General features: G+C 34.0%; 1 protein-coding gene across 2 annotated transcripts in view; it reads right to left on the bottom strand.

Annotated features, from left to right (window-relative positions):
* Positions 1-26,553, bottom strand: part of EPRS1 (glutamyl-prolyl-tRNA synthetase 1) — an 87,715-nt gene that overhangs the window by 50,246 nt on the left and 10,916 nt on the right. The window contains exons 3-17 of one of the 2 annotated variants that reach the window (XM_069066005.1): positions 23,553-23,652; positions 22,266-22,422; positions 20,225-20,364; positions 19,933-20,045; positions 17,808-17,934; positions 16,615-16,807; positions 15,981-16,152; positions 14,034-14,267; positions 12,745-12,829; positions 12,465-12,524; positions 9,039-9,149; positions 5,794-5,930; positions 4,351-4,558; positions 3,446-3,558; positions 859-976 (exon numbers count right to left, since the gene is read on the bottom strand). In XM_069066005.1, the coding sequence (XP_068922106.1) occupies positions 859-976; positions 3,446-3,558; positions 4,351-4,558; positions 5,794-5,930; positions 9,039-9,149; positions 12,465-12,524; positions 12,745-12,829; positions 14,034-14,267; positions 15,981-16,152; positions 16,615-16,807; positions 17,808-17,934; positions 19,933-20,045; positions 20,225-20,364; positions 22,266-22,422; positions 23,553-23,652 (2,068 nt within the window). The remainder of the gene's footprint in view (positions 1-858; positions 977-3,445; positions 3,559-4,350; positions 4,559-5,793; positions 5,931-9,038; positions 9,150-12,464; positions 12,525-12,744; positions 12,830-14,033; positions 14,268-15,980; positions 16,153-16,614; positions 16,808-17,807; positions 17,935-19,932; positions 20,046-20,224; positions 20,365-22,265; positions 22,423-23,552; positions 23,653-26,553) is intronic. The other variant, XM_069066006.1, reaches the window with a different exon arrangement.

Genomic DNA, 26,553 nt, shown 5'->3' with positions numbered 1-26,553 from the left:
GAAGACACAACAAAAACAGCCCCCCAACTTCAAGGAGCTCATATTCTACATACATCCCTAGGTACACATAAAATAAATACAAGGGAACTAGGGCAGTAGGAAAGGCACTGTAGGGGAAGAAGGGAAGAGGGTGGGTGGAGAATCAAGATAGGCCTCAGGCAGTAAATGACATTTGAGCTGAGCATTAAAGGCAATCAGGGATTCTGAAAGGCAGAGGGGGAGGACAAAATGAATTCCAGGCCAGATGGATAGACAATAAGAAGGCAAAGAGACCAAACATGGATTACCTTACATGAGAGTCATTAATAAGATAACGAATAAGGTAAATATAAGGACAACTGATTGAGTGAAATAAAGGCTGGAAAGGTAGGTGGAGGTGAGAGTCTGCAAATAACATGGTACTCTCACTTACAATGTCTTAAATTACCTACTCAGGGAATTGTTGAAATAAAAAAATAACCACGTAAAAGATTATTTATCAACTTTCAAAAAACTGTGTATCAGTAAACTTATCCTAAAGAAGAGAAATATCAGTTTTCATTTAAAAAGAAGTCTCCTGGAATGGAAATACAGTGCTTTATGCCCTAAATTTTGGCATATAGCAACATAATTAAAACAAGAAATGTTTGTTTTACTTAGTTCTTTTAAAAAAGCCCTTTATTTCTATTTTTAAAAATATTTTATTTTTTCAATTAAAATACTTTCTCTGCTAAACTTTAACTTAAATACATTTAAGGATGGAAATGTAAAGTTCATACTCATTTTTATATGACATGACTAGTCACATAATATGTTAATTTAAAGTACTAAACAATTCTTGCTAATTTATAAACATATCTATAAAAAGAATATATTTACCTCACTCTTTGTTGCTTCTGCTTTAGTCTTTTCCTTTGAGCCAGATGTTGGCATTTCCTTTGTATGGCCATCAGGGATGTATATCAAAATACATGGGGCTTCTTTGCAACTGTAGGGACTAAAATAAAAAGTAGGTGGGGGGAGGGAGGAATACCATAAAATTGCTTGAATACAAATTAAAAAGAAAAATCTAAATTAAATGCATACAATAATTTAAAAAGAGAAACAAAGAACTAATCTTTTTAAGCTTCAAGCTACAATAGTTCATTTGACTACATTCATGACTCCTTAGAGATTTTTAAGTCTCACAATGGTACCTATATGCAGATTACTTTATTATTGTACTCATTTTTGTTTCTTTTTTGGAGGGGGGAAGGCAGGGTAATTGGGGTTAAGTGACTTGCCCAAGGTCACATGGCTAGTGAGTGTTAAGTGTCTGAGGCTGGATTTGACCTCAGGTCCTCCTGACTCCAGGGCCAGTGTTCTATTCACTGGCCACTTAGCTACTCCTACTGTACTCATTTTCTAAGAATCTCTGAACTTTAAAGGGTCTACAAAAAGTTACTAAACTGTTTATACCTATTTGGTCCAGTTATATACCACTAATTGGTTCTACATCGCTAAAGAAATTAAAGAAAGAGTAAAAGGATCTATGTACAAAAATATTTGTAAGAGCTCTTTTTATACTAGCCCCAAACTGTAAACTAAGGGTCTATCTTAGCAAATTATAGTATATAAATGCAACTGATTATTTGTACCATAAGAAATGCTAAAATGGTCGATTTAAGAAGAAACAAGGAAGACTTTATGAAATGGTGCAGAGTGAAGCAGAATGAGAATAATTTAAACAAAGAAACAACTGTGAAAGACTTCGGAACTCTTGATCATTGCACAAGGATAAACTGAGTTTAAAAGAAAGAAAATAAAACATGCCACTCATCTCCCAACAGAGATAAAACTTTAAATTCAGCAAGAGAATATTTTCAGGTAAAGATTGCAAGGGAATCTGTTTTGCTATACAACATAGGTATGTATCAAGATTTTTTATTTGTTTCTGTTTTTTGTTTAATGGGAAAGGGAAACAAGGAATAGAGCAATAAAAGAAATACTTTTTACTTGAAAAAATTTTTAAAAGGTGGAAAAAAGGCCAATTAATGACACTCACATCAACTTTTTATTTATATCCAATTTTTCATTCGTGTGGAAAAAAACTTAAGAGAGAAAATTACAAAACTGCTAAAATACATATTTAACTTTTGCTTTACACAGGCACAGAATAAAATGCTTATAGTCAAAATACATTCTACCAGAAATTCTAAAAATACACTTGTGTCCCTCACCCTGTCATATAATTTTCCTACCAAAGAAGTGTTCCCCAAAGCTTTAGGTCTACTGCAATTTTTCATTAACTTTTCATCTTACTTGAAGGACTTGTTTCTCCCCATAAACCTTTTCCCTATAACAACAGTTTGTTTGCTTTATTATCCTTGATGACATAAAACTAAGGACTGAAATAGCCAAACCTTTTGAATCAGGGAAAATGTGTAAAAATGGCAGGTGTACATGGGGTGGAGGTAAAGCAACAGAGTGAGTAAGCCACCTTAAGAGTTGTCAGACAAAGAAAAGGAAGACAGGAAAAAAAATATAAAAAATAATTAAGCAATGAGTACTACTTCCTCATTCTCTGGGTTATCATCAAATCTAAAATTATCAATGCTTTGTCAGGTGATAAAATAAGACTTTAAAGTAAGTCACAGTGGCTAGGTGGCATAGGGATAGAAGTCAGGAGGACCTGAGTTCAAATCTGGCCTCAGATACTTGACTCTTACTAGCAGTGTGACCCTGGGCAAGTCAGTCACCTAACTCCAACTGCTTCACAATAAATGAATGAATAAATGAATAAATAAATGAAGTCAGGACTAAAAGGTTAAAAGATACAAAAAAAAGAGGAGCTCTCTTTCAAACACTGTTACAATAAAAACACTTTTTTTTTGCTCAAGGGCAAAGTGTATCTTCAAAATCTTTCATGCCAGTCAATGAAAATTATTAAACATACTTTAAGTACCAAATTTTGACTTCCTAATAGAGATGGACTAAGAGGAAACTACTAAGAATCAGAAAAACGCTGCCTATCATATTCCAATAAAACTCTCACAATCCAATGCAACTGTTATTCATCTCTTAAAGATATTCTAAATGTTTATTTGGCACTAATTCCTAAGTTGTTGAACAAGAAATTTAGTAAAAATTGAAGAGGTGATATAACAATAGAAGAAAAACGGCTTTCTTTCAAAATAAAAAATATCTTAAAAATCTAATCATCTTACTACATAAAGCTCACTTAAAATTTACATTAGTGAGATTAAAAAATGTGCTTTCCTAAAATGCAAAAGTTTTATGCTATGTAAAATAATTCCATTGATAATGCTAAATACAGAAATATAAATGTGACGATTTAGAATTCTGAACAGTTGTTAATTATTTACTAGATGATTACCCAGTTTGAAAGATATTATTCAAGACATTACCTTTAGGAAAAGACAGAATTTACACTCATAATTCTGATAATCAAGAATTATCTTCTTACCTAAAAGGTTCATAGGGTTGATCACAAATAAAAAATCCTCTTCTCTGCAGCTGTATTATATCTCCTTTCTTCAAATCCTTAAGGCAGGGATCCCCTAACATTAGTTCTTCTTGCTATTAAAGATGGTTTAAAAGAAAATCACATTTTCTCAAAATGTGAGCATGTGAAAGGCTACAAGAATATATTTAAATATAATAAATGGTTATAGTATCTGTGAAACTTATGTATCTTAAAAATTTCTTATGGCTTCAGCATATCCTAAAAATAAAATTTTCAGAATTTGTGACACCACCCTCCCCTTAACAAAACTTAAACATAAGGCACAGGTTTTCTTAGAGAACAAAAATGAATCACCTCCTCTAGAAAGTGAGTATAAGACAAAATTTTAAAAACTTTTCAAGTAATAGCATGACCTAATTCTTGTAGCATCTAAAAAAAATACTATAAACTACTATATATTTCTCAACAAAAGGAAGAATTAAAAATTTCTTCAAGACATATGAAGCTTCTGCTTCCAAAAAGTCTGTTTTGTTAAGATGAGAGGATAGAATAATAAGTTCTTAATTGTGATTACTGAAAAGAATTACAGACCAATTTTGACTTTTACTCTTTTAACAAGTTAAAGTTTCATAGTGGCCTATAATGAATAGGTGATAGTGGTGATTTTTAAGTTCCAGCTAATGGAACACTGGCAGAGAAATACAGCCTTTTTTTTGGATTCCTAATCATAGGCTGGAATCACTGAAATCAATAGCTAAAAATCTATCAAATATTAAGTCTAAACTTTAATATGGCATTTGTTCTAATGGCTGAAATATTACTATTGGTTGCATTAAAAAAAAAATTTCCAAAGAGGAGCGTAGACAGCTGTAGGACCAAACGAAAATTGCTTTACTCTAAACGACCTTGCTATTCTTGTTGATGTACTGTTTGAAATCTTCATCTTTTCCAATAACTGGCTTAGTGATGAGGTGCTCATAAGTGACACACACTGTTGGAGTAAGAGGAGAATTTGCAGTCTCTGCAAGCCAGGTGATCTTAGTGGTCTTCTTGTAGTCCTTGTTATCTAAGTTCAACTTCCCATCAAGGGATACAATTTTACCATTTGAATTCCTAAAGATAAATTGGAAAAACATTCAAAGAAAATGAATCAAAACTCCGTAACATTTGTCTTAACCTCAGTGAATTAAAAAGTTGTAGCCATCTAGAACCAGAAAATTCAACATATGAATTATTAATATAGCACCCATAAAAATTATTCATGATTATCAGGAATTTGCATGTGATTATTAGTACAAACTCAGTTTAGACAATAAGTACAATAGAAGAATGGAATTCAGAAAAGGAAGATCACTCAGATTTAGTTCAACCCTTATCAGAAGCCTGAGTATTCTCTACAAACTGTCAAGATGATCTACCTCATATTAAACTGGAATCTGTCTTCCACTGATCCTAGTTCTACCCTATGGAAATTCTACCTTTATATTTAATAAATCTAAAATCTAATTTATAGGCACAACTTATTACTGGAAGCAAGGTGGACATAAACTGTTTTAAACCAAGAAAACAAGCACTTAAGATAAAGAGTTGTAATGGTAATTTGAAGACTTCCCCTGCTTTTGAAGATCTTCCCTGTCCCCCTAATAGGCTGAATGTAATCACATGGAGCCTGTGGTGGGAGGACTTTGCTGAAAAGTGGAACAGAGCCCACAGGAAGCTGGGAGTCAGAGCACTTAGAGACAGAGGGAGGAGAGGACACACCCAGGGAGACAGCTAGGCTTGTGAGTTTTGTTTGTGGGAAAAGCTAAAGGATGGTATGGTTCTCTGCTGTGTTATGATGTATTAACTTTGCTGCTATGATGGATTTGGCTTTCTGGTTTGGGAATTTAGTTTTCTAGTGTCAGAATAAATTTTTTGCTTCTGTCTTCTATATGGAGTCTGTTATATTTTGCTACTGAGCACTCTACCAGCAATATTCACAGTTGCCATCAGTGCTGTGAATATTGTCTTGATGCTACTAGAGTATGACATCTATGTTCAAAATATTGGAAAGATCCAATTTGTAACTGCATTGAAAAACTAATACTGGATCATAAAAAAGAGCACTAAATCATTAGGACTAAATCATTTTTGTTGACTTTGTTCCATTAGTAATCCCACTTAAAAACAACTATGATATCTTAGTGACGCAAAAATGACAACTGAACAAAAACCAAAGTAACTCCTATATTTAACAATTTACACATCTGGGCAAAGGTAAACAGATTAACTGTACTAGTCAGACACATAAGAAGTAATTGTTCAGAAATATCTTAAAATTAAGACGAGAAAAAAACACTATTTCTTACTTGTGTATTTTGGTGATGATGATGTTGCCCCAATTTATAAATGTTACGATCTCACCCTCTGATAAGGTCTCTGCATCAGCACCTTCAATAAGCACTTTGGGGCCATACCACACAGACTTCAGGCCTACATCAACATTCTATATCATAAGAAATATAAAAGCATCAGTATGACAAACTGTACTGATAAAAATGTGAATCCATATACTAAATACATTGTGTATAAATATGGATATCTGATAACAAAGCGATAGTATGATATAGTAGATAAAAGGGTGGGACTTGGAGTCAGAAGACCTGGATACAAATCCTTCTCAGGCACTGGCTTGTGAACATGGACAAATCACTTAGATGGTGAGCCTCAGTTTCCTCAGCTATAAAAAAGGTGTTGGACTCCTTTTTGGAGTGGCCTCCAAGGTTCCTTCCAGTAGTAAATCTACAATCCTATGATCTCTAAGGTCCCTTCCAGCTTTGAATACATGATACTACAAAGAAAAATCGTTAATCTGTGCAATAATTATGCTTTTTGCAACACTTAATGCTACACTTTTATAAAAGTTACTTATTGCTACTTGTATACACTTTGAAATGAAATTTGTTCTAGTTTTCAAACAGTTTAAGCATATGTTACAAGCAGTCAATCCCTTATTGCCCATGTTAACCAAGTGCTACCTGAATCCACACTATCTCCCTGCTGTTGTCACAGGGGTGAAAAAAGATGAGACCACAAATGTGTGATGGTAGGAACAACACTGACCAGTAAGGTTACTTTAGCAGGAAAGTGTGGCATGCTTTGCAGCACAATTTTCAAGGATAGTGGTTATACAGGGACTTTAAGAAAATTCTGTATTTTCAGCTCAAGGTGCTACATTAGGACATTATAATTTATCTTGGGAACTTGGGGAATGTGGAGAAAGTCTAGTTCAGGTTGACACCACCACAACTAGACAAGTGTTACCAGTATCTGGCACCACACACCCAGTAGCAGCATCCCAAGAAGGAGCAAAAACAAAAAAAACCAAAACAAAACAACAACAAAAAAAACCCAACCCAACAAGTGAATGAAAAAAATTCACTAAGTTTTACCTGAAAATTCAAGCATCAAAAAAAGTAATTACACTATAAAAAAATGACCAAAAAACAAAATAACAAAATGGAATGTTATATAATTGTAATGACCAAGCTTTGTCCCAGAGGAGACATGAGGAAATGTACCCTACTCCCTTGTCTGAAGAGGTCACTAGGCCATGGCTGTGGAACACTGAATAAATGTCAAACCCAGGCAATGGGTTGGTTGAGCACCAATTCTGTAAAACTGTTTTTCTTTTTTTTTTCTCTTTCTTTATTGTTCTTTGTTACAGGGAATGACTCTCTGGGTGGAAGGGAAGATAGGATATATTTAGATATAAGAGTTATAAAAGCAGCAGACAGCAATAAAAAAAATTATTTTTTAAATTCAATGATAGGGGTGGCTAGGGGGCACAGTGAATAGAGCACTGGCCCTGGGGTCAGGAGGACCTGAGTTCAAATCCAACCTTAGACATTTAACATGTACTAGCCATGTGACCTTGGGCAAGTCACTTAACCCCAACTGCCCTGCCTTCCCCCCTACAAAAAGGAAAAAATAAGTAAATGAATGAATGAATAAATTCAATGATAAAATGTCATGTATAGTCAAATATATGATGCTCCTGCATTTTCTGACAATCTTTTACTTAACCTTACCTCTTTAATCTATTATAATTTTTGTTAAGTACTAACAAGTTTGGATTATTTAGAATGAAATGATATTTTGATGTGGTAACTCTTCTTGCTTCAAAGTGATGGTCTAATGGTCCTATTACAAAGAGTGAGGTTATATGCTACTAAGCCAGGTCAAACTTATTGCCTACAAAACTCATGAGTGCAACCCAAACCAAATTAAAATGCAATTGTGAAATGTTAAAATACAACATGGATTATGTTCATTTTGTGGATTTCTAAGTCAATATACAGCCCACTATTTGAGTTTAACACCACTGTACTAAACTCTCATGGTGCCTTGCTGAATAACCAGAAATAGGGCTATGGACTAAGTGGGGTGTCAGTCAAGGAGGCTATTATGGAGAATAGCATCATAACCACATTTGAGGCTGCTCCCATTTTTGGTTAAGGCACCAATACCTCACTCTTTAAGATAATTAGGAGTGAGTGGAGTAAAATTGTGATTATATGATACTCCACATCAACCTCTGCTTTATACAAGTGCCTTGTGATTCTTTATGTTCATAGATATCTTTCTATAGAGTATTGACTAAAAAGCAAAAACCAGAGCATGGAAAATTTAGGGCATAAAGGGATCTTTGACACAATCTAATACAAGTGTTGGCCAAAAGTCTAGAAGGGGAAACGTATCAATTTTTATGATTTAAGGTGGATGAGAGAACTATTTAATCAGCAAGATATAGTGAAAAGAGCACTAATTTTGATAAGGAAGACATGAATCTGAATGATTTGCTAGCTCTGCAGCTTTATTCCTCTTTCTTATGTGTAAAATGAGAGAGCTGGACTAAATGATTGCTGAGGTCACTGCATGCAAATGGGGTTGTTCTATGAATAAGGACGTTTCTTTGTAGCAGGAGTTCTTAACCTTTTTTGTGTCAGGGACTCAATTTTGTCAGTTGGGCAAAACCTATAGATCCTTTCTCAGAATGTTTTTAAATATACAAAACAAAATACTTAGGATTCCAAAGAAAACCAATTTTATAGGAAGAAAATTATTAAAAAAAAAAAGAGTTCATGAGTCCTAAGTTAAGAACCCATGGTTCTATAGCTCTGGATGAAAGGCAAAGGTCTTAGGATCAGAGATTTAGAAATGGAAGGAAAGGAGTATGAATGAATATTATGTCTGAGAATTATTAAATTTTAAGAGGGGGAAGAGATTTTATGAGTCATAAAGTTTAGCCTAGCCCTGTTTGCAGATGAAGAAATAAACTTTTTCTCATGGGTTTAATTCTGGGAAGTGGTTTGATATTAGCAGTTTATGTTCAAGATGTTAAACATTTCCTAAGAACAACTTATTCACCCTATATTACAAGCAGGAAAATAAGTACAAAAAATTACTGATTAGTTTATTACCAAACCTTAAGAAATTAGGCTAGCCATAAAGTATTTCCCATTAGTTATTATTGGCATGATGGCACAATGCCTTCTTTCTAAAACTCTAACCATTTTCCCAAGAGAGAACATTAACAAAATAATAGTGTAACCTTTGGGTGTTTAGCCACTTCTTTCATCTCTTCCTGAGCTTCAGGTATGTTCACAGTGATCACTTCCTTCTGTAGTAAAGCAATATATCGAGGAGCCACAGGGTCGATAACCTTAAAAAGTTAATTAAAGAGCAATGAATAAATGCCTTATATTCTCTAATCAAAAACAAAATGTCATACAATCAAAAGGCATGAAATAGGAATATTAACTGGTTTTCTTTGTTACTGCACTTATATGCTATTGTTTACCTGTTAACTCTTTTCTAATAGGTAAATGCCATGAGGAAAATTTAAGCCAAGACCACAAAAAGTTTAAATTAACTTTCAAAGGAAAACTTCTTGACAAGCAAAAAGGGAGTAGATAAAAGAATTTGGAATACATTTCAATATCTAGACATAAGTCTTCCTATTGGGTACAAGAAAATAATTATACCCTATAGGTAAATATCCTAAATCTGCCAGTAGACTTCCAATGAGGGTGGTAGAAGAAGGTGAGCAATATAGTAAAGCCCATTTTAAAAGAAATATGCATATTTTGTGATTTATTTTCATTTTAAACAAATCATTAGGCAATATATTTAAAAGCAGAATAGCATTAGGTCACTATAATAAGGCAATCGCGTAATACAACACTAAAAACCAATAAATTGTAGTGACTTTTAGTAGTCACACTAGCTACTCCATCTTTAAATCATGGGTTTTCTACATTTGGGGGATGGTATTTTTTAAAATTTCACAGTTCAGTTTAAAATTGTCCAGGAAAAACACAACAGTATTGAAGAATACAAAAAACACAGGAGGGAAAACAACTACAGGATATAAACATATCCTGCTTAGAGTTACCTGACTCCTCAAAAACACATTAGATGAAACTTCATGGAGTCAGTTAGTTTGAAATAATGTTATATACATGTAATGATGTTAGAACAAGTATTATGGTAGAGTATATTTATAACTACTAACATTAATACAGATTCAATTGTATGGGAAGTATATTTAGGTACCCAAAATAGTGGATAATTAAAAAATGTATCCATTTTTTAATTTTCACAGGTACATTTTAATTTCCTTTTGAATACAAGCGACTCTAACATTTTAGAAATTTATAAGAAAATAATGAAGACATGATGGAAAGGTATGGATCTGAAGCTGGAAAAAGTCTATAGCTTCACTCTGGCTCACAACTCCATGGTAGAAATGAACCGCATCACCTCTCTTTACATTTGATGACTTATACCCTTCAATAAAGAAGAGAAAGTATACCCTGACTGTTTAAAAAAAAAAGGGGGGGAGGGCACTAAAGTAAAAAAGACAATTAGATTATATCATACTAATTAAACTTTAGGCAATATATCAATAATAATGTAAAAGACAATAATCTGTCTCTAGGCCACACATTTATTAAGTACTTAATATGTGATAAGAGGAAAGTTGTTATATTTTAATATATTTTTAGAAACTATATATGGAACTTTAGGAATTTATGATAAAGTCTTGATGGAGCTAATTATATTTTAGACTTATTTCAAAGCTGTTTTGAAATAACTCAAAATTCAATGTTAAATTATTTAAAACCTTTTCAAAATAATGAAACAACAGATCCGTATCTGAAATGTTTTCTCAAACTACTCTACATGACTAGGAAACAGTACAGCATACCAGTAGAGAAAAGGAAGTACAGTACTGGATATGGAGTTAAGAAACCTGGTGTGATCATGGGCAAATCATTTAACTTCTATGAAACTTATGATTTTTCATCTGTAAATTGGGAATATTAATACCTGTAGTATATTATCTCACAAGGTTGTCAAAGGAGATAACATACATAAAGTACTTTGTAAATTTCAGTGACACATGTCAGTTAACATTACTAAATGGTTACTAATATTGTTGCTATAATAGTTTAATGAGAATGAAAATTCAGATTTATGAAACAAAGATGTTATTTTCACTTTACTGTGAATACTACTGCAATCATTCTTTTTGTTACTCTATGGTTTTAGTTATTTCTTTCTAAACATGTCTGTAACTTAATGGTTTAGTTTTACCCTAAATCATTAGGGAAGCTACCAGGTGAATTGTGACCCATGTATTTGCTTTAATCCCCTATGGTTAAATTTAGCCTTCTGCTCCTTCATTACGTTTAGTTTGAGAGGAAGGATGTTGCTGTTTAGCTCTTTAGTTATAAATTCTAACATGATCTATGAATACAAAGACTATGGAAGGAAGTTTCAGTGAGTTTCATCTTAAGAAGATGCAGGGAAAGAAGACACCAATGAGGGCAGTATAAAGCTGTTGCCTTGCACACAAGGATGCTCAGAATGATTTTGGCCTCACCACCATTATAAATTTGATATCATGATAAAGATTTAAGGATGGTGCTTGGGGATTATTGGGTCCAAGTAACTATTAATTTTTAATAAAAATATGGTAACATTAACTTTGGTCTTAAATTTTTTATTCTACTATTCATAACTGCAGCAACAGAAAAAACCAATTGATAATTCCTTGATGCGCTCTACTGACCAAATACAAAAGGAAAAAAATACAACACATGCCAGACAAGCTACTACTTCTCAAACGGGGCAAGGCATCAGCAAAATCAAGCAGCAATCCAAAAAAAAAGTTCACAAAACACACACAATCAACAGAAACCATAGCTTAAAAGTTAGCACTCTAAAAAAGATTTGCCTTATTATAGTGTCCAAGCAATCTGCTGCCAATTAATAATGAATCATGTCAAGATGTAGTATTCCTTGTTTGACAGTTAAGCAACATCAAAATGAGTACAATACAATAAGGCACAGAAAATAAAATTAAAGATCTATCAAACTCAATGAATTTTAATGAAATGTGCAGATTGAAAAATCCTGTCCTCTCACCATGGAAGGGAAAAATAGTAATGTAATTATTAGATCTTCCCTTTGAAACTAAGAACACCAGAGGACAAAATAAAAAAAAAAAAGCAATAATGCATTTTCACTGGATATACACAATGCAACTGTTTTCCTTTCTTTGAATGTGAAAAGCAGCATAATGGCATCTCAGATTACATGTTCATGGTGCTGAAAGCTATGTGCTAAGGCAAACAAAAACATTAAGTAATACCTTCTTACAGATAGCTCGCAGCTTGAAAGCAGAAAAATGAAATGCAGAATGTTCATAAGAATCACAGCAAGAACAATTACCTCTCCACAAAACTGTTAAAAACACCTTGCTATACTGTTTTTGGCAAGTTAATATGGTTAGTGCTAGTAAGTTAGAAAAAGGGAAACATTCCATTTTCCTGAAGGTATGCAAAATGATGCAATCAACTTCTATGATTTCTTCTTTATACAGGCACTCCAGTGAATTTCAGATTTGTATTACAATATTCAAGAATAAGGTACAAAGAAGTAAAAAACAAGAAGTGAAACTAACATGTACCTTTTTGTTAAATGACCAAATTTTATCCCATTCCATGTTAACAACTGACCGTGAAGAGCCCTAGAGAAAAAAATTAGAACATTTTAGCAGCCTGGAAATGTTTTTAAATATCTAAGCGGAAAATAAGCTATTAAAACCCTAACCCATTATTTTTCATGTTTTAATCCCGACTTTGCATTATATGGAAAAAAGAAAAGACAGAAAAATAAACACCTATCAATAAAGCACATTTGCAGGTTAATAGCCCTACTTCATCTCAAAAGAAATTAATGCAACTCACTTGGGCAGCAATAAATTGTTTGAGTCCCTCAACTGTCATTCCTCTTCTTAGTACACCACGAACTGTGGGAAACCTTGGGTCATCCCTGAAAGATGAGTTAGGTATTAGTGGTTCAGGAGCTTCTGTTATATGAAGAGTTAGAACATACATAGAAATGCAGTAAATTTTTAAATAATATGCACTATATTTTGATGCTGAGGTGGTTACCTTACTAGAGTGGGGAATAGTACTAATGAGGCCAAAGTAGCAGAATCATGAAATGTTAGAGTTAAAAAGGGCCTCTGAGATTATTTAGATCAACTCCTTCTTATTAGAGATGAGGAAAACATCAAAAAATCAAGAAAGGTTGATTGCTAATGGCGATACAATTAAGAGGAATTAGAATCCAGGTGTTCCAACTCTCAATCCAGTATTCCTTCTACTATACCTCAATGCCTACATATAGACTCAATTCCTCAAACTAGCTGCATTATCATCACTTCTAGAATGAATAGCATTGATTGGTCAGATTATACCTTAATATAGAATAATCATTATTATAATGATTAAACACTCAAGACTTGTTCCAATATTGATAAATTTGAGAACAAGAGGTCCTTTTGGATTTCAATAAGTAAGCCATCTTGGATGGGGGATTGGGATGGTACCTAATAGGATTTGTCTTCAAATATGTTCCACAGGACATTAGCAGCAGTTTCATCAACATATATGGATAAGTACTTCACAGAACAAATATTTGAGTACTTAGGCCTATCCTACTTACTTTAGGATATACTAGCTATATTAACAACACACCAAGAATAAACCAAGACCATAACATAATACATGGCAATCCATTTCAAAGAGATCGAATTTAAGACAATTCTATTATATCCTTAATAATTGCAGCAATTTATATATTTTCATAAGGAAAAAGTATCTCACTCACAACAACCCTATGAAGCAGAATGTTATTCTCTCTCATTTTATAGATGAGAAAAGTGTGACTCAGAAAGATTAAGTGACTTGTCTATACTTTTTATAATCATTTTCATTTTTATTTGCTAACAAATGCCAACCTTTCCTATTAAAAAAAAAAAACCTCCCCCCCTTTCTTCTTTTTTTCTGTTTCTCTGTCAAAAGAAATGGTTTTCTTGGAGGGAGTGGAAATATGTGGTGTAAAATAAAACAATAGAAATTATCTTTTCAAAAAGATATAGGTTTCTTTACCATAGAAACCATACATGTATGATTGGTCAATAGTACCCATTCACATGCTTTCTATCAATTCCAGATAACATAAAACATACCATCCATCAACTAGTCCTTCATTGACAAACCATGTGAGTTTTCTTTTAGACAACACAGTGTTGTTTAAATTTAGACGACTATATTCCCAAATATATGGTCTTCTTATGCCCAATGCTTCAATAATCCAATAATATTGATCATCTCTGTCATGGTATTCTGTTGTCCTCAAAGCATGTGTAACACCTTCGATGCTATCAACTATGGGGCAGGCAAAATCATATGTAGGATAAATGCTAGGGAAAAAGAAAGAAATTTTTTTAAACAACAAAAAACATCCTTACTATTCTAGATGGAACAATAATAATATTAGATAAGCATTCTTCCCAAAAACAAATATAAATAATAAAAACAAACATAATTTGATTTCCCAGGAACCCAAGCCAAACTTGCTCAAACTGATCTACTTCTGAGCGTACAAATTCAACTCATTATCAATATTCAGCAGTAAAATGAACTTTGGGTTTATTTCTCACTGATGTCTCACTTAGTAAAGTCTATAACAATTGGCTAGTACTTTTATTCCTTGATGTGATATATAGGATTGAAATAAGCAATAACTAGCAGGTCATGTTATAATAATTTTAGGAAATTGTCACTAACGTTCTCTAGTACTGTTATTCTAAGCGATTCATCTTTGTTAGGATTAAATACATAAATGATTTCATTAGCTAGGCAGAGAATGTTAATATGTTTCATCCCAACATATAAAATGTTTTTTAAAAATAACAGATAAAACTAATATTTTTTATTTTGCTTTTTGGAAAGGGGAAGGCAAGGCAATTGGGGTTAAGTGACTTGCCAAAGGTCACACAGTTAGTAAGTGTTAAGTGTCTGAGGCCAGATTTGAACTCAGGTCCTCCTGACTCCAGGGCTGGTGCTCTAATTCACTGCACCACCTAGCTGCCCTGATAAAATTAATAATTAAATCCTTTAAAAAAAATATTCCTTTTGAAAACTTTCATTAAAACAAAACACTTTCCCTAATGGCTTTAATCTGGACTCTTAAAATTAAAAGATTGTTATTATAGTAACCAACCACAGAATATTAGAGAAAACATGCAAGGAAGATTTTTTGAAGCTTAGAAAATAATCAAAATAGGCTAAGAACACAGTTTTATGATTTTCAAATGCAATTCTACAAAACTAAAATTAATAAAGCAAACAACTCAACCCAAAAATCACTGGCTATAAAATGGACATTTGCCCATTATTCTTCCATAATACAAACTATAATAAACTCGCTCACTCAAGTAATATATTGCTGGGGCGGCTAGATGGGGCAGTGAGTAAAGCGCCAGCCCCGGAATCAAGAGGACCCGAGTTTGGTTCTGGCCTCAGACGCTTAATACCCATACAAAAAAAATACCCACGTAACCTTGGGCAAGTTACTTGACCCCAATTGCCCTCCAAAAAGGCAAAAAAAAAAAAATATTGCTTTTACAATAGTTCAGGCAAGAGGTTACAAGGACCTATACTAGGATAGTAGTAGATTTGGTAAGCCTTAAATGAAAATGAGGGAGAGGGGAAAATTTAAGTTAACTCCTTTCTAGATTTCTGAAAAATCAAATTCATTCCAGTTTCATTTCAATTCAACTTTTTACAATTTACAAAACCAACGGATCCATAATAAGCACCTTACTAGTTACTCTTCCAGACTTAAGACAGTTAACATAAGGAAAACAGAATTAATCAGTCTGTATATTATTTATCTTCTATTCCTCAATTTTATTTTTGTAACTCAAACTAAAAATCAGAAAAAAATCAAGGTTTTCACTGAAGGTTCCTTAATCTTTCTCAATATTAAACAGAGAAATTTGCATGTGCTTCACTACAAAATACATACTCAAGGATATATAAAAAGAACTTGTTACAGGTATCTGGGTGGTACTTAATAGTTAAGAGAAAAAGGCATAAGGAAATGTTGAGCATGAAAAAGATGAACTTACTTGTATCTATTTCCAGTTCGTGGGTGTGGTTGTATTTTGCAACGGTAAAGAGTTGGGTCCCTCATGCACCCATTATTACTATCCATGGCAATTTTTGCTCTTAAACAGCAGGTCTGACCAAATGGGGTTCCTTTTTTCATTTCTTCCCACATCTGTAGATTCTTCTCAGTGGCTAAAGAATAAAGATTTACTACAGTTACTACCTTATCTCACAGTATTTTGTGTGTGTGTATGTGTATGTGTGTGTGTGTGTGTTTTAACAAAAAAAAAAAGAGTCCATAAATCTTATATATACTACTACATCAATATGAAACAGTTTAGTTTCAATCTCTGGTACTAAGGCAGATTTTTTTTCTTTTTAGCATCAGAAGCCAATGTGGACAGAGCTGAGAGAGAACTCAGAAGCCAGTTTAGTCCAAAAGAAACTGAGGCCCAAGAAAGTTAAGGGACTTCCTCAGGATCATACATGCAGGAAACATTTTTCAATTATTCTGGTGTGAAGAGGAAAGTAATAAATTTGAATAAATTGAATACATTCAAGGTAGCATTACTATTTTTTTTAGTAAAAAAGTAGACTGGTAGATTTCACTAACATAAAGTAAGTTCAATGTATAAAGGACCAAATGCACCTTACAGTTATTCCTATGTTTAGAATTTTTCTTCTGTTCACGTTCTGCTTTCATTTCTTCTGCAGGGGTATCATCTACATAAGCTTTTCCTTCATGAATAAGTTTCTCTGCATATTTCATTATTGTTTCAAAATGATCAGACGTATAAGTAAATTGATCTGGCTTGATATGCAGCATAGCAATATCCTCCAAGATAACCTGAAATATGAAATACAAATTTCAGTTTTATTAGTCCAGTAAACAGTCACACATGGTTACTACCCCTTTTACAAACTGAACTTCCCTTAATTTGTCAAGCACTGATAAAACTTTTTCACAAATACAAAGTATACAAGAGGAGAACAGAAACCATAAAGGATACAATGTATTTGGCCCTTTTATACAGCCTGAATAATTTAGTAGGCAGCACTATGTATTATTTCAAGATTATTAAACTAGAAGGGACTAAAAAGGTTGTTTAATCTAATTCCATCATCAATTTGGTGATGAGAAAATTGAAGCCAAGGGTAGATTTATTTCTGCATGAGTCACATAGGTAAATCCAAAGACAAGATTTGAACTTAGTTCCCGGATGATTTGGCAGAAAGTTAAGTTATGAAATAAATGTCATTCTCTTAATCTTCAATGAGTGAGAAAAAAAGAAAAGAATAAAGATTGTCAGAAAAAAAAAAAGATGAGGGACTTTCATTGCATTACTGCACCCATTCCTTTTTGACAAAGATATGACTCCATGATAGAGATTACTAATTACTCTTAACAATACTGAGTATCAACCTGAGAGAGATGAGTTCATCCCTCTCCTCTGTGATCACATGATACTTCCGAATGAAGATGACATAGAGATATTAGGAAACTTTCATATCTTTTCACCTAGGTTTTTAAGGTTTTGTTGTTCCTTCAAGGCAATTTTCCATTGAAAGCAAAAAAGTGTATTACATAAAAAGGACTGTAAAATTCTATCTCATCATACTTAGCATAAAACATAGAAGTCTTGAAGAGAAATGGAAAAAAGAAGTGATGTGTACTGAACTTCATTATATCTTCAATCTGGACTTAAGAAATGTGTGAGAAATAAAAAGATAAAACAATAGGCTTCACTTATAGTTAAAATCCATGACTGAAGCACTGGGTTATCTTTAATTTTAATGAACTTATCTAACAGATCATTCAGTAAGTTATCACTACACTCTTAATTTACCTTTTCAAAATCTTCCTTCTCTTTTTCTGGATTTGTGTCATCAAATCTCATGATGAGTTTACCTTTAAAGTTAACCTGGTAGTGCTGGTTCAGAAGAGCAGCTTTTGCATGTCCAATATGCAAGTAACTAAAATAGAAATGTTTCACAAAGAAATTTCATTAACATAACTTTAAAAACTTTCCAAAGGATGGTCTATTTATATTATGACAATTCTAATAAAAGTCTATATTATATATATTTATATACACACACATTTATATATGTATGTATATGTACATAAAATACTGACACATAAGATTAAAAGATTACATTAGTAAATTAAATATATGCAAGTGTTAATTCCATATGTACAAACTTAAGAGGCAATACCTAAATGAACATTATACACTCAATGTGATTTAACCAATGCAAAAAAATGACTTTTTGGGGTCTTTTTTGGAGGGGGGAAGGCAGGGCAATTGGGGTTAAGTGACTTGCCCAAGGTCACATGGCTAGTTTTGTGTTAAGTGTCTGAGGCCACATTTGAACTCAGGTACTCCTGACTCCAGGGCCCGTGCTCTCTATTCACTGCACCATCTACTTGCCCAAAAGTGACTTTTTTAAAAAGTTGGAGGCACACTGCTAATATATCAAAACTCTTACTGCTCTTTTTTTGGTGGCAAAGAATTGAAAATTAAGAGGATGCCCACAATTGGGGAATGGCTGAACAAGTTGTGGTATACGAATGTAATGGAATACTACTGTGCTATAAGAAATGAGGAGCATACGGACTTCATAATAACCTGGAGAGACTTATATAAACTGATACTGAGTGAGAAGAATAGAACCAGAAGAAATCTGTACACAATCACAGACACAATGTGTGACGAGTAACTTCAATAGACTGGGCTCCTCTCAGCAATGTAAGGTTATAAGACAACTCCAAAAGACTCATGATCGAAAGAGATACCCACATCCAGAGAAAGAGACGCAGAGTCTGAATACAAACTGAAACAAACTAGCTCTGTTTCTTTTTCTTGTTTTGTTTCCTCTTTCCCATTGATCATTCCATTGGTTATAATCCTTTTTTACAACCTAATGATTAATGTGAACATATCTGTAGATCCTATATTCGAGTGCATGCTGCCATGATGGGGGGGGGGAGAGGAAGGGGGAGAAAATTTGAAACTCAAGGGACTGTGGAACTGAATGTTGTAAACTAAAAGTAAATTAAAAAATTAAAAAACAAATTAATTAAAAAAAACTCTCAAATCTACCTAATGTTAGATATAAATATAACTTCTTGATAGTACTGCCATAGGCTGCCTATTTTGCTGCTTATCCTCCTGTCTTGTACAGGGAAGCAAAAAGCATCATTTAATTTGCTTTTACCTCTTAGAAGCTGACCACTAGGAAACACAGAACAAACAAGAAGAGAACCACAAATGACAAAAGATTTTTCCTATTGGAAATTTTTGTTACAAATTGACATTATAATCCTAGTCCAGGGGTATGGAACCTGAGGCCTCGAGGCTAGAGTACTCAAGAGTGGCCCTTTGAATCCAAACCCCACAGAACAAATGCCCTTAATAAAAGATTTGTTCTGTAAAAATTGGGACTCAGTCAAGTCTGCACCCAAGGACCCAGCAGACCACAAGCAGCCTTGAGACTACAGATTCCCCACCCTTGTCCTAGGCTTTATGATGTCTCTCATTCATTCTGATACTGTGGCTGCATCTGAGTGTAGATGAACATTATTAACACCATTATCCTATAAATGAAAGTTTGGTGGCAGCAAATGGGAATGAATAGGGAAGAGAAAAATGATCAAAGGGATAAAACCTTTATCATACAGAATAGTTTTGCAATCAAAGCTCAAAATGAAGATAGATACAGTTTTCCATTTCTATAAGCATTCCAATATATTTTTAAGAACTATTTGAATGTTCCCCCTTTTTTTCTTTAACCAAATAAAAATGACATAAATTTAAAAAATGAACTCATCTAATAATGCTTCTAGGATATCTTAATTTAGCAAAAGATTCAGTTTTACATACACTGAACTATAACAGAATTTTTTTTTAAAGTTGTACTAGACTTATTTGATTTCAATCATATAAATGGTTCTTAAAGACATTATCTTACCCACTGGCTTCAGGAGGGAATCTGACCACAACCTTACCCATCTCTGCACCTGGCAGCTCAACAAATTTTCCAACGTCCAGTTTCTTTTCTGTTGCCTTAAAAACAAATGCAGACTTCTAGGGTTAGCTGTTTTGTCCACTCAACTAATAAAATTGCCAAAGTCTGAGAGGTATAAAATCCTCCAGGTAAAGGAAATATGCAACAAATACAAAGTAATTCTGCTTAACATCATTTGAATCTTCTTCACAATGTTTTTTCCTTAAGCAGTACCAATAGCTATAATTCTGCTTACCATTTTGGTTTTGGGGGCAGCAATATTCCATTTGGTACCAACCAACTGAAATGCACGCTGGGCTTCAAGAAAGCCAAACCAGCGCTTTACATGAAGTGGAGCCACATTTTCTTTCAATTGCTCCTGCCATTTATTATTTCCTGTTGACAAACACATTTTAAACAAACAATTCACTAACTTTGCAATTTCAAAAGCCGAGTTCCTAAAATGACTCAATTTAAGGCAGCTAAATCAATAAAAACAATACTTCTCTAATGGACTGTAAACTGTAGATTATTTAAGCCATTGTGGCACTTTTGCTATCTCTATAAAATATGCATGACTCTGGAAAATTATGTATGAGTCCAGCAACATTTATTTAGCCCAATTTAACTTTTTCCCATTCCATGAGAACCCCACCATGCCACACCAAATCAACACTCCAATCAGAACAGTTCTGAGAATAGGATAAGGTGGTAGCTTCTGCTTATTACCTCCATCAGACTCTAATGTCTTTGCAAGCAGTTTACTTCATTCTTTGTATTTATATCCCTAGCGACTGGCACAGAGTAGGCACTTAATGAAAACTTGCCGCCTGGCTCAATTGATTATAATTTTTAAGACTATGAAATTTCATCAGTACTGATATCAAAATTAAATAACAAAAGATTTAATTAAATATACTTGTTCTTTAATGTCTTTCTAAACAACTTACTAATAATTCCAAACCATTTTCTCAGATATAAATAACACTAGCCAACTGTTTCTATGCCATGCCCAAAGCCATTCTGGATATACTCCTAGCCACACTAAGGTATATTTGGTAAAAGGCAAATCTGTTCTTTAAAACTTTAAGTGTCTGTGATGCTGCCAGTGTGAGCCTCTCTCTATGCAGATTGTCCACCTTCCATGTCTAAAGAGAGAGTCGTCTAGGAGTTGCTCTGGCTAAAAAAATTCACTTGACCAACCTTACAGGTCAGTCTCTTCACTCATTCCTAGGCTTGTCCTTGAGCCCATGTTCAAAGGCTTTACTTCTTGGCAGGACTTTGTAAGAGTCAGTATTCTACCAGAAGAGTCTAGGTTCACCTTCAAGCCACTTTCCTCTTACTCATACTTTTCATTTATCTACTGGCTCATTCCCTTCTTCCTATGTATTCATTCCATGGCAGACCAAAAGAATCTGGAGATTTCACTGCATGTCTAAATAGCCTAGAACATTAAGAACTTAAAGACTAGTCTGAATCTCGGAGACTGAACTATTAACATCAACCAGAGTTTGCTATTCACCACTTTGTTTTTCTTCTATTTGTTGATTTGAAAGTGGGGAATAGAGAAAATTTACCCCAAGGGTAAGAAAAGCAGGGGGAGTATCTAGATAAAGACAGCTGGAAAAGTGAGTACCCCATTGGAGGACTTATTTATATGTAAAACACACACAGCCCCACAGTTTTAAGAGTGTCTAAGAGTGTTCTGATTGGAGTACTGTTTCGGTGTGGCATTGTGGGGGCCTCTCATGTGTATGTGTGAATGTGCTTGTGTGTAAAAGTCAAGCATTCATAAACTGAGGATTGCATGTACTTTCTTAATAATATAATGCTACATAATAAAGTCACTCTGTAATTTAATTCAATTTATCAAATAAAACTTTATCTGATGAAATTATTGCTCCAGATGCAGCAAGCCTAGAAAAACTTGGAATGTTAATGTGGAAAATAGCAAAATATTTTCATGACATATCAATGCAGTCTTCATTTCAAAGCAATCTAGTCTACAAAAACATGTTAGGGTAGAGACCAATGGTGTCAAACTCAAACAGAAAGGGTTCTCTTTAGGCTGCATAAAGACTTAGAAAACCACAAATGATCATTATCTGTGTTATATTCTGTTTTTTAAATTTATTTTATTAAATGTTATCTAAAATATGGAAATTATATACAGGACCCAAAATTATCCTACCTTAAATTTATCTGTAATAATGGAAGTAAAAATCTGGGAAGAAATGATTAACTAATTGCATACAGTAACTACAAATTTAAAGTCCTTTTAAAAAGACCAGAGATACCTTTTAGTGTGGCCCAAACACACAGATCTGCTAAGCTCAATGAGTTTCCAACCAAGTATGTCCTCAGGGACAGACAGTGATTGAGCTCACTGATTGATGTAGTAAACAGTGTACAAGAAGATAATTTGGTAGCACTGAATTCCAACCAATGGTCAATCTGATGGAAGAAAAAAAAGAGATGAGACTGACTCACTTTCAACACTTAGAACTTGTTTAAAACATCGCAAAGAAAGTGTACTTAACAAAGGCGATAGGATAGTCAAAATTTTGTTAGCTGTATGTTCTTTATCTAGGGAAATCACACTAGTGTTGCTTACTAAATATCAGATTACTTTTATAAGAAAGATCATGAAAAGACTCCCTCTCCTTGCTTCCAAATAGCATAAATATCTTAGATATTTATTTAGATAAAGTTATCACTGCAAAATAGTTCTACTTACACAAATTTAACAGAATTTTTATATTGTAGATATGGAAAATGTAAAGGACTTTAAAATGATCTGACCCTAAAGCTGACAATGATAAATATGGAATGCAAAAATGGGGAGAGAAATGATGCAGGAACCATTAAATCCAAGCCATAAAATCTCTTATCAATAATTCCAGAAACTGCAGCATGAGTCAATGGTTTTCTGAATATATATGTAGTATTTTAGAAGTATTTTATGCTGAATTTATAACAAATGTTTTTTTGTGGTACAGAGTATTACCCTTACTTTTAACCTAATTTTCTACTTAGAAATTTTTTAGAGTATTAAATATCAAGCAACCATGTTGACAGGGTCCACTACAAAATTTTTATCTACTCTAAATTGGATCTTCACTGAAGCAAAACAAGACTTTTACCCTATGCTATTCCCCATAGTTCTTCCATACTTTTCTTGACCTCTTTACCATTAGAACAAAATACTGTAAATATTCTCAGACCAGGTCTTTGTATTAGATGCTTGTGCTTTTTTTTTTTTCCCAAATAACAAAGAAAGATTAAATCTGTAACAGAGAGGGGAAAATGACTACAATGCAAAAACAAAAGGCATCAACAAAATGTACTTTTTTGAAGGTAGGAAATAATAGGGAAACAAGAGAAAATCCAAGTATAAATAGAACAATATGGGGAGTAGTGGGGAGAAGAGGAGGAAACAAGAAAACAGTCACAAATTCAGCATTCTAGGTGTTAAGATCCTAATTATAAAAATGCTACATCCAGCAAGGGCAGAAATAATGAAATTCTCAAATAAGTGGAAATACAAGACAATAAAAAATTAGAAAGGATTGTTGATGACTTACTTCAGTGTGCTCCATCAGGTTACAGCCATATAACCCAGCTGAAGTTGCAACTCTAGCCAAGTAGCGTGGTATAGAATTCACATCAGTGAATGCAACATTGCTAAAATACAAGAAGGAAAACAATACTGTTTCAGCCATTTGGCTATGGCCAACTCGAAGAATTATTGTGAACAATAATTAGTAAGACAAAGTGAATTAGAATTGTTTTCCTCATTCTCTACCTTCCACTCTGCTTAATACTGCCTTAATTTTGAAACACCCAACTAAATTTAAAAAGTCTCTATAATGTGCCTCAGTGGGCCAAACAAAAAGTCATATGACTCTAAGTATTGTTGCCAAAACAGTATGGGTGACTCCTACTCATGTTATTGTTTGCTCTTTGTTCTCAAAGAGAATCATGACTTCAGGAAGGTGATGCCATGGCTTGCAAATGAATTGGATTTGAGGGAAGTCTGTGCAAGGTCACCAGCCTCACTTCCTACTCTGGAGCCATCTGGGTCCGGTGGGAAGATATAGATCAGGAGGACTGGAGATGGCCCCTGATACAGTGGGAAACCTCAGCCCTTTTTTTGCTTTTTGGAGGGGGGAAGGTAGGGCAATTGGGGTTGATTTGCCCAAGGTCACACAGATAATAAGTATTAAGTGTCTGAGGCCACATTTGAACTCAGGTCCTCCTGACTCCAAGGCCAGTGCTCTATTCACTGTACACCTAGCCACCCCTGAAACCTCAGCCTTTTTAAGCTAAGGTCTTTCCCAGATCTCAGTTTGTCTGAGGCAATGCCCTTTCAGTGATTAAGGCTAGGTAAGAAATGAAATGGCTTCTTTAACCTAGTCAAAAATGGGGTCAATTATTTCACACGAAGAGGCATGAAAGACATCTATTACAGTAGAAGGGAAGATTGGAGGGCAGGTGATGGGCATCCCTTGAACCTTACTCTCATCAGTATTGACTCATTCCAGGTATTTAACCCAATCTCTTACATAAGTCACTCCATGTCTATAAATCATGAAAATAACAAGCTCTCAATCTCTAGGAGACTAATTTTTATATAAATACGCACTGAAAAGTATAGGTATAGTATTGATTATGAGAGGCAGTGTGTCACAGTGGATAGGGATATGCCTCAAAAAACCAGGGAGATCTGAGTTCAAGCCCCACCTCTGACATATAGTGGTTGTGGGATACTGGGCAAGTTATTCATTCTCTCAATGCCATAGAGACCGATGGTGTCAAACTCAAACAGAAAGGGTTCTCTTTAGGCTGCATAAAGACTTAGAAAACCACAAATGATCATTATCTGTGTTATATTCTGTTTTTTAAATTTATTTTATTAAATATTTCCCAATTACATTCTAATCTGGCTCAGCTCCAGTTTGGGGAAGTTAGATTATACATAGTGGATATGGTGGCAGGTCTAGATTCAGGAGTCCTGACTCAAATCCAGTCTCAGACACTTGACTAGTTGTGTGACTCTGGTTAAGTTACTTAACCCTTTCCTCTTACAGTTTCCTCATCTGTAAAGAATGGTAAATGTAAATGTAAAGAATGGGGTAGAGAAAGAAATGGCAAACTACTCCTTTATCTTTGCCAAGAAAACCCCAAAAGGAGTCACAAAGGGTAAGCCATGACTGAAAAATTACTCAACAATAATCACATTAGCTTAAGTTTTGCAGGCAGCTTGCAGTGAGTTTGATACCTGTACTCTAGACAATGATCAAAAACTGGAGACTGCAGTGAAAATGCCAGCCTAATGATAACAACAAGAGCAATTACATAGCTTTACAAATAATATCTCATTTGATAACTGCAATAACCCTGGGAGGTAAGTGCTATTACTATCCCCATTTTACAGTTGAGAACATTGAGGTTAAGTGATTTGCCCAGGGTCAGACAGTTTTTAAGTGCCTGAGAATAGATTTAAAGTCAGGTCTTCCTAACTCTAGGTAAAGTGTTCTATCTACTGCACCAGTCAGCTAACCTGAATTGATATGGACAGTTTTCTTATCTAGGGAATATTAGTGAAAGTACCAGAGCAGTCCCTTTTCCGTATTTTTTTAAATAAGAGATTTATTGTCTTTTGGAAATCATGGGGAAAAAAAGAGAAATGTCTCTGGCCTGTTGACAGATATTTGTCCTGATTTTTTTTTTAAATAATAAAAATGAAGAAACTTCAAATGATTGAAAAAACTTTCAATGATTTCTGACAATTTCTGGGGTTAGCAAACTATTGGGCTGCAGTTGGCCCTTGGGCCACAGTTTGCCTATCCCTGTCCTAAAACACATTATTTTCTTTTAACTAATTAATTTTTAGTTTTAAGCATTCACTTTTATAAGATTTTAGAGTTCTAAATTCCCCCCACTCCACTCCTCTCTCCAAGAAAGCATGCAATCTGACATAGGTTATACAGGTACAATATTAAACATATTTCCACATTAGTCATATTGTGAAAGACGAATCAGAACAAAAAGTAAAAACCATGAGAAAAAAAAACAATAAAAAAGAGAAAACAGTATGCTTCAATCTGCATTCAGACTCCATTGTTCTTTCTCTGCATATAAATAACATTTTCCATCATGAGTCTTTTGGAACTGACTTAGATCATTGCATTACTGAGAAGAGCTAAGTCCATCAAGGCTGGTCACCGTACAATGCCACTGCCCCGTGTATACTGCTCTCCTGATTCTGCTCAGTTTACTCAGCATGAGTTCATGTATATCTTTCCAGGTTTTTCTCAAGTCTGCCTACTCATCATTTCTTATGAAACAATCGGTATTCCATTACATTCATATTCCACAACTTGTTCAGCCATTCCCCAATTGATGAGCATCCCCTCAATTTCCAATTCTTTGCCACAACAAAAAGAGTTGCTATAAATATTTATGTAAATCTGGGTCCTTTTCCCTTTTTTATGATTTTTTTGGGATACAGACCTAGTAGTGGTACTGCTGGATCAAAAGTACACACAATTTTATAGCCCTTTAGGCACAGTTCCAAATTAC

The sequence above is a fragment of the Petaurus breviceps genome, unplaced genomic scaffold (assembly GCF_028583685.1).
Source record: "Petaurus breviceps papuanus isolate PSGF00001 unplaced genomic scaffold, PetGlider_PUasm1.0 90702, whole genome shotgun sequence".
In the NCBI taxonomy this organism is placed as follows: Eukaryota; Metazoa; Chordata; class Mammalia; order Diprotodontia; family Petauridae; genus Petaurus; species Petaurus breviceps.
This window is presented reverse-complemented; position numbering and strand designations above follow the sequence as displayed.